The sequence below is a fragment of the Trichomonas vaginalis genome, chromosome V (genome assembly GCF_026262505.1).
Source record: "Trichomonas vaginalis G3 chromosome V, whole genome shotgun sequence".
NCBI lineage: Eukaryota > Parabasalia > Trichomonadida > Trichomonadidae > Trichomonas > Trichomonas vaginalis.
In genome coordinates this window covers 12410849-12423271 of record NC_067207.1, presented here as the reverse complement: position 1 = coordinate 12423271, position 12423 = coordinate 12410849, and the positions used below count along the sequence as shown (strand labels likewise).

Sequence of the window (12423 nt, the reverse complement as noted above, 5' to 3'; positions counted from 1 at the left end):
AATATAAATGTACACGCAAATCATTGTTATATATGTTATTTTCAAATATATCCTATCCATGAAAATATTGAATTTATCCTTGATTCAAAATAGAATTCTTGCGTTTGTAATCACAAGTTTCACGTTCAGACAGTATATGTGTCCTATCCAATAGCTCCTATTCTCATGGAAAATCGGAAATGGTCATCAAGTCTTACCGAAGTCGAATTTGAAAAACTGTGAGTTAAAAATATTTTCCCTATATATTATTAAAACATAATTCATATTTTGCAAATAATCCAACCTCTTTGTGAAGTTTACAAAATCTTTGTTACAATGATTTCGTTGTTTCCCTATCTCACGTCATCAGTTAATCATACCGTGATAAGCGGAACAACAGCTACTGTAATTATTTCAATATCTGTATTAATTATATGCGTTTTACTTATTGCTGGTTGTACATGTTCAAAGAGCAATCGACAGGATGATCAAGATATGGGTTCAGATAATGGAGATGTAGAGAATGAACGCAAAGAGTTAAAGGCAAACCTTATTCCACCATTATTCTTTACCCAAGGATTAAAAGATCCTCTCCAACAAGATGATCTCCTTGAAAAAGTAAAACAAGATGGTGTTACAGAATGACCAATGTTTCATATAATGTTATTTTTTTGTTATAAATAAATTTGTTAATTTAATATACAGTTTATTCCAAAACAGATAGATTTTTCATTTATTCTGTTAAAGAAGAATAAATGCGCATTATCTCAATCATTGTGTTTTGAAGATAATTATGAAAATTATTTTTATTGTTAAATTTCGATGGACTATAGTTGCCAATATCCATGAATAGGACTTAGAAGCTATGTTGTAGTCAAAAGTTTTTTTAAAATTACTATCTTGAACAACAACTCATAATAATGATATGTTTGTGATAGAGTTGTGAGTCACAGTTATGGAAATATGAAACTGTTCGAATAGAGTATTTGAAAATTGAAACTGTAATCACTTTATAAAGAGAAAAAGGAAAAAAAATTAAAAATTTATATCAAACAAAATCTATTTTACAAACAAAAATCGAACAAAATTAAGCGGAGATTGGTGAAGGAACCATGAAAATTGGTGATCTTGGGAGACTCATTTCCTGAACCTTGTTGAAATGAATCCATCTTTCTGCGAAGACACGTGAGTTTAAGTTATCAACTGGTCTGCTGAGCAATGATTCGATGTCGAGAGAATCATTGGAAGCTTTGACCTTGATATCTGGGAAGAATTGCTTGTTGAGAACAACTTCGCCTGGCATCATAGACTTTGAGATGATTCCAACAACTTCAAGGATGTGAGAAATCTGATAAAGCTTGCACAATGTTGTTTTCAGGCGGTTGTTATTTCTTGAGAGGAAGGCACTGATTTTCTTGATGTCAAGTGCTGGGCGATTGAAAGCAATGAATGAAAGAAGGAATTGTGTGGAAAGATTTGAGATTGTGACTGAATCACTTGTCTGGAAAATGTCATCAATGTTAGCATCGGCATTTTGCTGATTAACTTCGTTGCTGAGATTCTGTAAATGTGTTTTAACATTGTCCATACCAAGCCAAACGAAGCAATCAACATTTGTCTTTTGGCAGCATCCAGCAGCTTCAAGAACGTTGACTACATCATAGAAACGTCTTCTCTGGAATGCAAAGCGTGTGCATAATTGTGTAATTGTGTAGTTTTGCTTTGCTTCATGTTCAAGTGTTTCAACTAAACTAATGATTGATGTTCTGAAGTTATCTGTGTTCTGTTGGACACCGTAGTGGACTGGGATGACTTGCATGATTGATGCTGGTTGATAGTAGTAGAAGTTCATGATGAAAAATGATATTGATTTGATAGAAGAGATAGCTCACAAAAATTGTGAAACGATATTTCGCTAGTTCACAATTTTTCTTAAGTTTACTAACGCTGAAGTATTCAAAATTCATCCTAGCGTTTTCAAAATTGAATGTATTATCCATGATATTGTTGCCAAATTACAAATCATGATTCTTATTATAAATGCAACATGATTTTAAAATTCTTTGAGTTTTCATCATTCAAATAAATTTTGTGGTGAGATAGATAAAATTCAAAATTTTGAAAATTTAAAAAATTAATAGTTACAATATATATATTAATATGTGTTTTTTATCAAAAAACCAATTCAATAAATTATTCTTTTATCTTACTCACAATGTCGCAGGTACTTTTCAAAGCTATCTTTCCAATTGAATACTCTAGCGTTTTTTACTTTTTTTGCATATCTAATGTTTTCTTATATTGTCTATCATTTTTACAAATTTCATGATTATTCGAAATTTTACTATTTTCACTTATTATGTTTACACTTAATTTAGTGCGGTATTTCCAATTCCATTTCCTTATTTCGAGTTAAAAAATGTTAAATTTCTTTTCAATAATTTTAAATTCTTCAATACTGTTCCATTCAATTAGCTCGCTTCTTGTTTATATATTTACCACTCAGTCATTCTTAATAATTACACTTTTATTTCTATTTTAAAATAAATCCTCATTATAGAATCTCAATATTGCTTAATTCCCTTTATGCAAAGATTAGTTACGATCGAACTAGTTTTCAGTGAAGTTATTTTAAATTTCCCTATTGAAATTTCAAAACAGTATGTATTTATTTAATATTCTAGTTCGGACATCTCTAATCGTATTGAATTTTTAATTCTTTAGCGTCTAATTTGTTATTGTTATATTTGCAAACAATTGATCAAATCGTTTCCTTATTTGTATTACTTCAGCATCACTAATAATTATTTACTGTGTCCTTTTGTAAGATAAAAAATCAATTGGTAATGAAACTGATAAATTATATTCATTATCAAGATAATATCATATATTGTTTTTTAGCCCTAGTGGAATGCAAATAGATTATATCCTCCTATCACTTCTATTAGGTATTATTGGTGGCTAAAATATACTATATTTTAATCTTGAACTAAGTAAGCAATTCAATTCAGTAGAAGTGTCTAATACAAATTTTTCTATTTGGGTATGATTTCTAAGAGCAGTTTTGTGAACAAGATAAATGAATAAAGCAGCCGCATTGTGGGTAAGATAAAGCAGAGCAAATTTGTTCAAATATCCATTTTCAAGTATCTTATTATCAACTTCTTTAATTCTTGTTCAAACTGTAACTTTCAGTTAGCATGTTAATGAAAGAGACTTGTTTTGTAGATGTAGGACTAATCATATCAATGCTAAAGACTTACAACTTTTTTTCTTTTTATTAGCTTCGAAGAAATGATATTGCTTAATGAAGTTGGGTAGCTGTGTTGGCATGATAGTAACTTAGAAACTCCATATATGGTGTACAGTTTATTAAGTTTCTTCAAATAAATATAAGAATATCAGCGTAATTGAAAATAACAAAAAATCAAAAAGCAGGTTTCCAAATAAGCATTTGATGGAATATACAGGTAATTTGTTACTCATGAAATTTGCATCAATATAAGGCTTAAAATCATCTGCTTAAAGACTAGCAGTAATACTATATATTTTACGCTTTTCAAATATACTAATTAAATATCTAGAGACAATTGAGGAATTCAATGAGAAAAATATTTTCTGTTTGAAAAGAATTAGTCTTCGCTTTATTTTAACAAAGGATTGAATACTAATATGTATATTGCATTTAATTTGGTTTTTTAGTATTATAAATCTAAGAAATGTTATCATACGTTCCATCATATATAGTTAATTGTATGTCGTAGTCTTAATCGATTTTTATCATAAGAAAATAAAAATATGTGAATGAATTATATCATTTTATTAAGATTCGCCAGAAAATATGTTTATCTTATATGGAGCGATATCAATTTTTGACCAGTTAAAGAGAGAGGGTCAAAGTTGCTATTTGTCACTTTTCCACAAGAATATAATGGGGAAAAAGTTATCATATAGTTGATCTCATTCACTGAGGTGAGAGATGCATGTAGTGTAATTTGATAAACAGTGGGATTGCTGCTCTAAGTCCTAGGTTCGAGACACATTGGCTTCATTTTTCTCTTTTTTATTGACGTAAACTATTCAATTTTTGTGTTCTCCATTCAAATTTCAGAATTTTTTTTGCAGATTTCACGCTACATTCGAAGTTACCTTTTGTAACAACCACCACTGCCTACGAAAGACGAAAGTGTGTCACGATTTCACCCGGAAATCCGACGGTTGTTTAAGAGTATGCACTTTTGTCACCTACTCACCAGTTAAATGCCTGTAAAAGAATAATTTATATTCGAAGAAAGGGAAACTGTTTGTTTATAATTTTGTGCATCTCGAATAGTCTAAGCTGTTGTGCGGTATTAATCTAGAAACTGTTTGAAAATTCAAAATATCATTACAAAATATTGAGATCGAATGAGTATATATATGGATTGATCAAAACAGATATGATACGAAATGGCTATCATATAGAAATTATATGTTATCGATGTCAATTAAAGGAATAAATTATCTTCAAGGCTTCCTGAATGATTATTAAGCAGGTAGGAAGAACCTATTGTTTTGATGGAAATAATACATGACTTAACACAATTAATTTAACTTTTTTGTTAACCCCTATCTTGAATAATTTTCATAAAATTTTGGAATCATAAATAATTGGTGAATTGAACAATATTATTTTCATAAAATAAATAAAATTAAAAATTCTCAGAATTTGAAGTTGGTAGAATATTGATGATTGCAGTTCATATTCGAAGTTGTCTTTACTGATAATATTACATCTATACAATATTTTGAAAGTGCATTCAAATCATTAAAATTCAATAAATGGATCGACTTTTACCTTCAGGTGTCCCACCTCATGCCGGGACTGTAGGAGGCAAATCAAAATTTACTCCTGAGGAAGACTTAAAGCTCAAACAAATAGTTGAATCTCAAAAGGAGCCAATTTCTTGGAAAGAAATCTCTCGGTTAATGGTTACAAGGACCCCCAGACAATGTAGAGAGAGGTACAAAAATTACCTTAGTGATAGTATAAAACACGAAAAATGGTCTGATTCAGAAGATGTTTTAATCATGCAACTGTTTAGCGAGTATGGAAACAAATGGAATATAATTTCTAAGTATATACCAGGGAGAACTAGTAATTCAATCAGAAATAGATGGAAATATCTCAGTAAAAACGAAGTGGCAAATGTAACTGAAGCACCTCCTAAAAATGAAGCACAGCCTTCTGATATGGGTGAGTTACTAAAAATTCAAGCTCCAGAACCTAGTGCTAATAATTCTGCTCCAAGTGTTGGTGATAAAATAATGGATCGATTAATGAATAACATGTTTCCTCAAGGAAAGCCAGCAAATATATTTGAGAGCGATGAAGATATTAGTATATTTGTTAGCTGAAGATTGTTAATTACAGAATTGGAATAATTTTAAAAATTGTTTTCGACTATCAAACTATTAAATGCGTTTTATATTAGCAGAATCAATATCGTATTTTAATTAAAAATAAAATGAGGGGGAAAAAATTGAGGAGAATTTAATTTTTGATCGAAACAGGATATTCTTATTTATCTAATTTAAAATATCGATTATCAATAAATAAAGATAAATAGAATAAATTATTTCAATAAAACCGCTAAAAATAGCTTTTTAGGCATTGAAAATTGTGAATTCAGTTAAAACGATAGAACTAATAATCGTATTATTCTTCATGTATATCATTGTTACAATAAATTTTCGTTTACAAATCCTTCAATGAAGTTATTTTCAGTTAAACCGTTAAAAATAGCTGATAATAATTTCAATTTTGTGATAACTAATTGAATTTATTAATTTTTAAAAATTTTAAGTTATTTTAGTTGTCAGCTATGCCCTTATCAAAAACGAAATATAATTTACGATTAATTACATATTCAATACCATTGAAATCTCAACTTACTACTTTTTTTTTATTAAATCTGAATTTATAGAATTCTAGTTTTGAATTCTTAGATCAAAATTTTTTATCAAAAATTAATTGTGACGCAACTTTGATGAAATGATATCACAGCTGTTAAAATGCCAAATTATTCATATTTAATGACCAAATATGAGCTATGTCCTAATTTCTTTTCTATTTCATTTCGAAATCTTTGACAATTTGAAATTTCTGAACAGAATAGATTTGATATACATACACCAGCTCGCAATGGTTGTTGTGAATTACTAACTTGTTTCTGCTTAATGCATGAGAGGACTCTACACTAGAAATTAACATCATAAGCATCAATGTTTATTTGGCCTTTTGGAAAGTTGAATGATGTTGTAGGGTCTATGAGATACAATAAAATTTTCAATACATTCTATAAAATTGAATTCCATATCCTGTAATTAGTTTTAATATAAATATTCCTAGCACATTCTATTAGTTAATAACAGAACTACTTTTAATGTGATTTCATTTTCATTATATCAGTTGATGAATTTATAATGAAAGAACAAAAAACTGATATTGTACAACTTGGCATGAATTACAGGCATTTCCAATAGATAGATGAAACTGATTTGAGGATAATTTTAAATAAAACCATATTTCAGCATTGATTTGAGATATTTTTTTGTAAAATCTATCAGTAATATATAATTTAAATAGTTTTTATAGAATAATTCATATCTTTTACAAAGAAAGCTATTCATATATCAAAATTATTGCAATGTTTCTGGATCAAATATAAAGTTTTAAAACATATGAGCGTAACAAATACATACTGGATTCTGATGTGGCTATTTCGAACAAATTATTTCAAGTACATCCGTATTTCGTCAATGGAAGTTAAAATGTTTATAAATCTTATGATTTCTTTTTTAAAACTATAGCAGGTCAGGTAAGTGGGGCTTCCAGGCGCGTTGCGCCCTCTAGCCCCGAAGATGTTTAGTATAAATGAAGTTTTTATTCGGAAAATTGTTAGTCTTCTGGTGTGAATTCGGAGGACTCTTCTTGGATAGAGTCTTGTATTTCCTCCTCCATTGCTTCTGGGAAGAAGCCTTCTTCTGGGTCGAAAACATTATATAATGTGTCGCTTTTCACAAATTATATATGTTTTCATGTTTTGTCACTTTTCTGTCACTTTTCGGGTAAAAACATTTTTATTATTATATATAAATGAATTTTACAAACCCCCCGTTACCGTTCTTTGGAAATAAGAGTAGATGTAAAGATATTATATTGAGAGAACTTAAGAAACTACCGAATGGTCTAACATTTGTAGATTTGTTCGGTGGAAGTTTCTATATATCCCATTTATGTCATACAATATTCCCAGACTCAAAGATTATATGCAATGACTTCGACAACTATATGGACCGTCTCAAACATATTCCAGACACAAACAATATATTGAAAGAGTTAAAAGAAAAGATACCTATAGGTAAGATGGAACGTATACCATTAGATAACAAAAATATTGTGAGAGAGGTTTTGAAAAAAGCAGAATATATAGACTGGGATAGTATATCTGCTAGACTATTATATAGTGGTGCTATAAGAGTTCATGACATTGAAACACTTATGTCAAAAGTTTTATATCTTAACTATACAAATGTTTTCAAAGAGAACATAGAAAAATATATTGAGGGTATAGAGTTTGTGAGATGTCATTGGACAGAGTTGTATGAAAAATATAAAGACAAGGAAAATGTTTTCTTTATAGTGGACCCGCCGTTCTATAACACATGGGATTTTCAATACCAAGTAGACTGGACTTTGAGAGACTCTTTAGAAACTTTAGACGTTATACATAACCATCCATGCTTTTACTTTACATCCGATAAAAGTGGTTTGGAAACCGTTATGAGATGGTTAGAGGACATACATGACTATGAGTTTATATATGACAAGATAGAATATGAGAGAGGTCCTATAAACTGGAGAAAGTGTCACAATAAAGAAATTTTATTAGTAAGTAAATGTGGTTTGAAATAGGACTACTTGTTTTAGGTTTTTTCCATTGTGTCATTTATTTATTTGACGTGGCAGAAAAGTACAGAGAATATGAAGATGAACCAATGCCTGCAAATGTTCAGCATATGTACTCGTAAGAGATATTTTTATCTAATATTAAATGGACGCACAGAACTTAGCGAATGCACAGCAACCTGGACAACCAAACCCAGAGAATATTCCAAATGAAGTTAGAATACAAACTGCAATGGCAAACTATGGTCAAGTGCCAACAGATGTACAAATGCAAACTGCCATGTCAAATGACGCTGCGTTAGGTTTGCCACCATGGTATGCAAATATGAGATGGAAAGAGTTTTATACAAACCCTGAAGTGGGATATAAACAACTTTATGCAGATGACGCGAACACAGGAGTTGACCCAGAATATGTTTTCTACCAGAGGAGAAACAGAATGTATGAGCTCCAGTTAAAGAATGCTATGGAACTCAACAGGAAACGTAAGAGACTAGGCGGACATTAGATTTTTACACGTAGTAAATGGGTTTCTTCAGTAGTATTGGAAACTTCTTTCGAAATGTTGGAAGGGGTATATGGAATGGCGTCAAAACCGTAGGAAAAGGAATTTGGAACGGAGTCAAAAATATTGGTAAAAGAGTAGGTCAGTTCGTTGGTATTATACCTAAAGACCCTGAACCAGAAGAGCAAGCTCCTGTTATACAACAGCCTGAACCTGCACCACAGTCTAGTTGGCAACCAAATCCAACACCTCAACCGTATTAAAAAATTATATTTTTACCGTTCGATAGTAGTTGTATATGAAACTAAGTTCTAAGTAAAACGCATGGTATAATGGAATTATTCTTTTTCTTCCATCTGTAGTAAACCATACTTGAAAGTCTGAAATACTTCCACTTGGTGGTTCGTATAACTTTGTAGGTTTTTCGTAAAAGTCATTTGCCAAGCATAAGAAAGAGTTTTGGGCGCCAGAAAATGAAGCATGAACTATCACAGCATCTTGGTCGAAAACATCTTTAAATAAATATGGTTCATCTCTTGCATATCGACTGTAGATATTTGCTAAAGGAGGTTCAACTTTCTGATTTAACATTCTTTGCAAATAATACCATGACATTGCAGTGAATTCTGTATATATTTGTTCGTCTTTATTTGGATTGTCTTCGTAGATTTGAAATGACACTTGTGAATTTTGCTTGTCATATACAATTCTCACATAAAGTGTGCTATTGGTATTCGCATATTCATCAGCATATTTTGCATAACATGAATTTATTTTATCTTCTATATTTTTTAATGCAGCCTGTAGAGAAGATGAGAGGTCAACTTGTATTAGTTCAATTTCTTCCCACATTTTTCGTTTCCCTTCAGATGTATAATCTATATGAAACCTTACAATAAATGGAAAACCTGTTTGAACTTGTGAGACAAACTTCATTCTACGAAAGCCAATAGCTTTTGTGACAGATGGGTCTCTTAACCATCTTAATGGGTAGTCAAAACGATAGCCTTCATGCTTTAGATTGTCTATGTCAACCTTTTGACCGACATTAGTAAAAAGTTCATCTAATGGTTTAGTTGTAGCAACTCTAGAATTTTCTTTTTCTATTGGAAGCATATTTTATCTATAATAAAAATGTCAAATGAAACAGCGTCTATGAGAGAAATACAACACAACCGACAACTCATTATGCAAGCTCTAAATAAGAACACAACAAACTTTTCAAACTATTCTAAGATATCTGAGTCATTGAAAGGGGGTGACTTAAAACTGACATTAAACCCAATGACAGATGAGTTTCTGTTTCAAGACAATAAGAACCATACTGTCTGTATAAATCCAACAAAAGGAACTTTAAACGAGAAACCTATAAATGAACTTCTTTTGAAAACAGATGTTGACAACAAAGCTGACAAAGAATATGTAGACGATGCAATAGCAAAAGAAGAAGAAAGAGCTAACAATGCTTATGCAACAAAAGAACATACTCATCCTGAACTAGCAGACAAAACATATGTTGACAATAAAATGTCAAGTGAAGTGACAAGAGCTGAAAACGAATATTCTAAAAAGACTCATATACATTCTATATCTGATATTACAAACTTACAAGAAACCTTAAACAGTAAAAGTGACGTTGGACATACACATACCATTGCAAATATTACAAACTTACAAGAAACCTTAAACAGGAAAAGTGCCGTTGGACATACACATTCTATATCTGAAATAACAGACTTAAACGTTAGCCTTGAAAAGAAAGCGGATAAGGAATATGTGGCTAGTAAGTTAATGAAGAAGGCAGATAAGGAATATGTGGATGAAAAGGATAATGAAATTAAAGAAAGGGTTGAATGGTATCATGAATGGACATCGAAGATTTTTAAAACTAAAGCTGATACAGGATGGGTTTCAGGATGTTTAGACCTTAAAGCAGATAAAACTTATGTTAACGATGAGTTAGAGAAGAAAGCAGATAAAACATATGTCAATGAAATATACCAAAGTTTGATAGGAACAAAAAATATTGAAACTATTGTTGGTGACTTTTCTGTCAATGAAGAAAATAAATATTTTAGATGGCAGTTGGTACAGTCCTTAGAAAATGGTACACGGTATAAACTCATTCCGAAAAATAACAATGAAATGTATGTAAGCTATAAAAAGAATGATGGTACACAAGTTAAAGTTCCATTAGACAACAACTGCTACTTAAACTTATATGGAGACGAACAAAAGAAATATTTAAGAGTTTATGAAATGGCAGATATGACATTGCCTGACCCAGCTCCAGCACCACATTATTATGACTATGGAGATGACGACAGAACACCACGTGTAGATGAACAAAAGCTAACATTATATTTAGATTATTATAGATATAAAAGATATAATGCAATAGAAAAAACGAGAATAGTATATTATTATACAGATGACAGAAATAAATATTATAGTCAAGATTTTACCTACCCTGAAAACATAAGATTATATTATAAAAAATATTCTGACACAAACCAGAAGAAACCTGAAATAGTTGCACTATATTTTAAGTTCAAAAGAGACAATCCTATAATATCTCATATGTTTGATTTAATGAACCCAGTAGGTTCTATTTATACATCTATGGATGCAAGAGGTCCTCAAGTAATGTTTAGTGTTGGTGCATGGGAACAAATAGTCGACAGGTTTTTGTATTGTGCAAACTCTTCAAAGGAAACAGGTGGAAGTAAAACGATTTCAGGTGAAAATTTACCTGCACACAGTCATTACATAGATTTAAGTACATCTCAAGCAGGTTGGCATAAGCATAGATATTGGGATTGGTCAGGAATGACAAAAGGTAAAGGATATGATGTTAAAGACGACGTTAAGTTTGCTATAAATTGTTACTGGGATGACACGCAGGGAGAAGGAAACCATACACATTTCGTTTCAGGATATACACAAACAACGGGACAAAGTAAAGAATACATGCCACCTTACATGACAGTTTACGCATGGTATAGAATTGCTTAGTCGTCATTTTCAACTTCTTTAGCATATTCGTCAGGAGTTGTCTTATATTTGTTAGGAACTGTCTTTGAAAGTATACCACCTTGAACTTTGACAAGTTTGAAACGAGGTCTGACAATAGTAGTTTTATCTTCTGCTTGCAGTGTGTACATTTTGCCATGTTTGCCTAAAACTTCATAATATTCTCTTGTATACTTTCTTCTATTTTTACGAACACGAATGTGAGTACCTGTCGGGTTCCCATTGTTGTCATAGTCAATAGTATTTTCATATGGGTCGCGTTTAGGTATTTCTATTTTTACTTTGTCACCTTTCTGAAGTTTGAAGCCCGGCATTCTTTCTTGTTTGTCTTTTTGACTAAATTATTAAATATATAGTCTTTCTCTAAGTCAGGGTTGTTTTTCATTTCTTCGGGGGAGTGGTTTCCCAAACCTTTTTGTTTACGGTTATTGTAAATATTTAAAACTTGTCTCATCTTTGCCATGGAGAAGTGTCTATATTTGTCGTCATATGACATTTCATTTGCTTCACCACCTTGTGGTTGGTTTTAAGTCTCTTAACATTTTTATACAACCGTCAATGACACCAAGAGCAGAATGGTTTTGGTCGACAATGAAATATTGGTTTACATTTTTTGAACGCAGATAGTTTTTTACATCATCTGATTTGAAAGAACTTTCACAGTCAGATGTCAGTTTTGTTGGATGGTATTTGTCAACGAATATTGTTCAAAGCAGTTTTTACATCTAAAATATTTTTGGACCATAATGGTATGGCTTCACAGTATCTTGTGTTTGACCAACAAATATTAACCAGTATGGAGGTCCATCTGTTCTAACTCTCGGAATGTTTTCCAAGATATCCATAAACCAAGCATTTGGTGTTGAACTAAAGATTTTTATCATGAGTGCTTTTTTGTTGCCTTAGAAACATAGGGGTCCTTGTTTGGATTCGTCATTTTTTAACCCATAAGAAA

At 31.0% G+C, this 12423-nt stretch overlaps 6 protein-coding genes across 6 annotated transcripts, besides 2 other annotated features; 4 read left to right on the top strand and 2 right to left on the bottom strand.

Moving 5' to 3' along the window:
• Positions 1-227: 227 nt before the first annotated feature.
• Positions 228-637, top strand: TVAGG3_0323530 (uncharacterized protein; the record flags this gene model as incomplete). Its single annotated transcript, XM_001581687.1, has 1 exon — positions 316-624. The coding sequence occupies one exon, from the start codon at positions 316-318 to the stop codon at positions 622-624; it is 309 nt and encodes a 102-aa protein (XP_001581737.1).
• A 384-nt stretch (positions 638-1021) lies between these two features.
• Positions 1022-1831, bottom strand: TVAGG3_0323520 (transcription factor, enhancer of yellow 2 family; the record flags this gene model as incomplete). The annotated part of the gene is made up of 1 exon (XM_001581688.2): positions 1067-1831. The coding sequence occupies one exon, from the start codon at positions 1829-1831 to the stop codon at positions 1067-1069; it is 765 nt and encodes a 254-aa protein (XP_001581738.1).
• A 2369-nt stretch (positions 1832-4200) lies between these two features.
• Positions 4201-4230: a mobile genetic element.
• Positions 4231-4712: 482 nt separating this feature from the next.
• Positions 4713-5742, top strand: TVAGG3_0323500 (RNA polymerase II transcription regulator recruiting protein; the record flags this gene model as incomplete). The annotated part of the gene is made up of 1 exon (XM_001581689.1): positions 4801-5376. One exon carries the CDS (start codon positions 4801-4803, stop codon positions 5374-5376), a length of 576 nt encoding a protein of 191 aa, XP_001581739.1.
• A 2333-nt stretch (positions 5743-8075) lies between these two features.
• TVAGG3_0323490 (uncharacterized protein) lies at positions 8076-8438 on the top strand (the record flags this gene model as incomplete). Its single annotated transcript, XM_001581690.1, has 1 exon — positions 8076-8438. One exon carries the CDS (start codon positions 8076-8078, stop codon positions 8436-8438), a length of 363 nt encoding a protein of 120 aa, XP_001581740.1.
• A 17-nt stretch (positions 8439-8455) lies between these two features.
• On the top strand, positions 8456-8698 carry TVAGG3_0323480 (serine threonine-protein phosphatase family; the record flags this gene model as incomplete). Its single annotated transcript, XM_001581691.1, has 1 exon — positions 8456-8698. One exon carries the CDS (start codon positions 8456-8458, stop codon positions 8696-8698), a length of 243 nt encoding a protein of 80 aa, XP_001581741.1.
• A 4-nt stretch (positions 8699-8702) lies between these two features.
• On the bottom strand, positions 8703-9026 carry TVAGG3_0323470 (uncharacterized protein; the record flags this gene model as incomplete). Its single annotated transcript, XM_051230231.1, has 1 exon — positions 8703-9026. The coding sequence occupies one exon, from the start codon at positions 9024-9026 to the stop codon at positions 8703-8705; it is 324 nt and encodes a 107-aa protein (XP_051099961.1).
• A 1368-nt stretch (positions 9027-10394) lies between these two features.
• Positions 10395-12423: part of a mobile genetic element that runs on past the window's edge.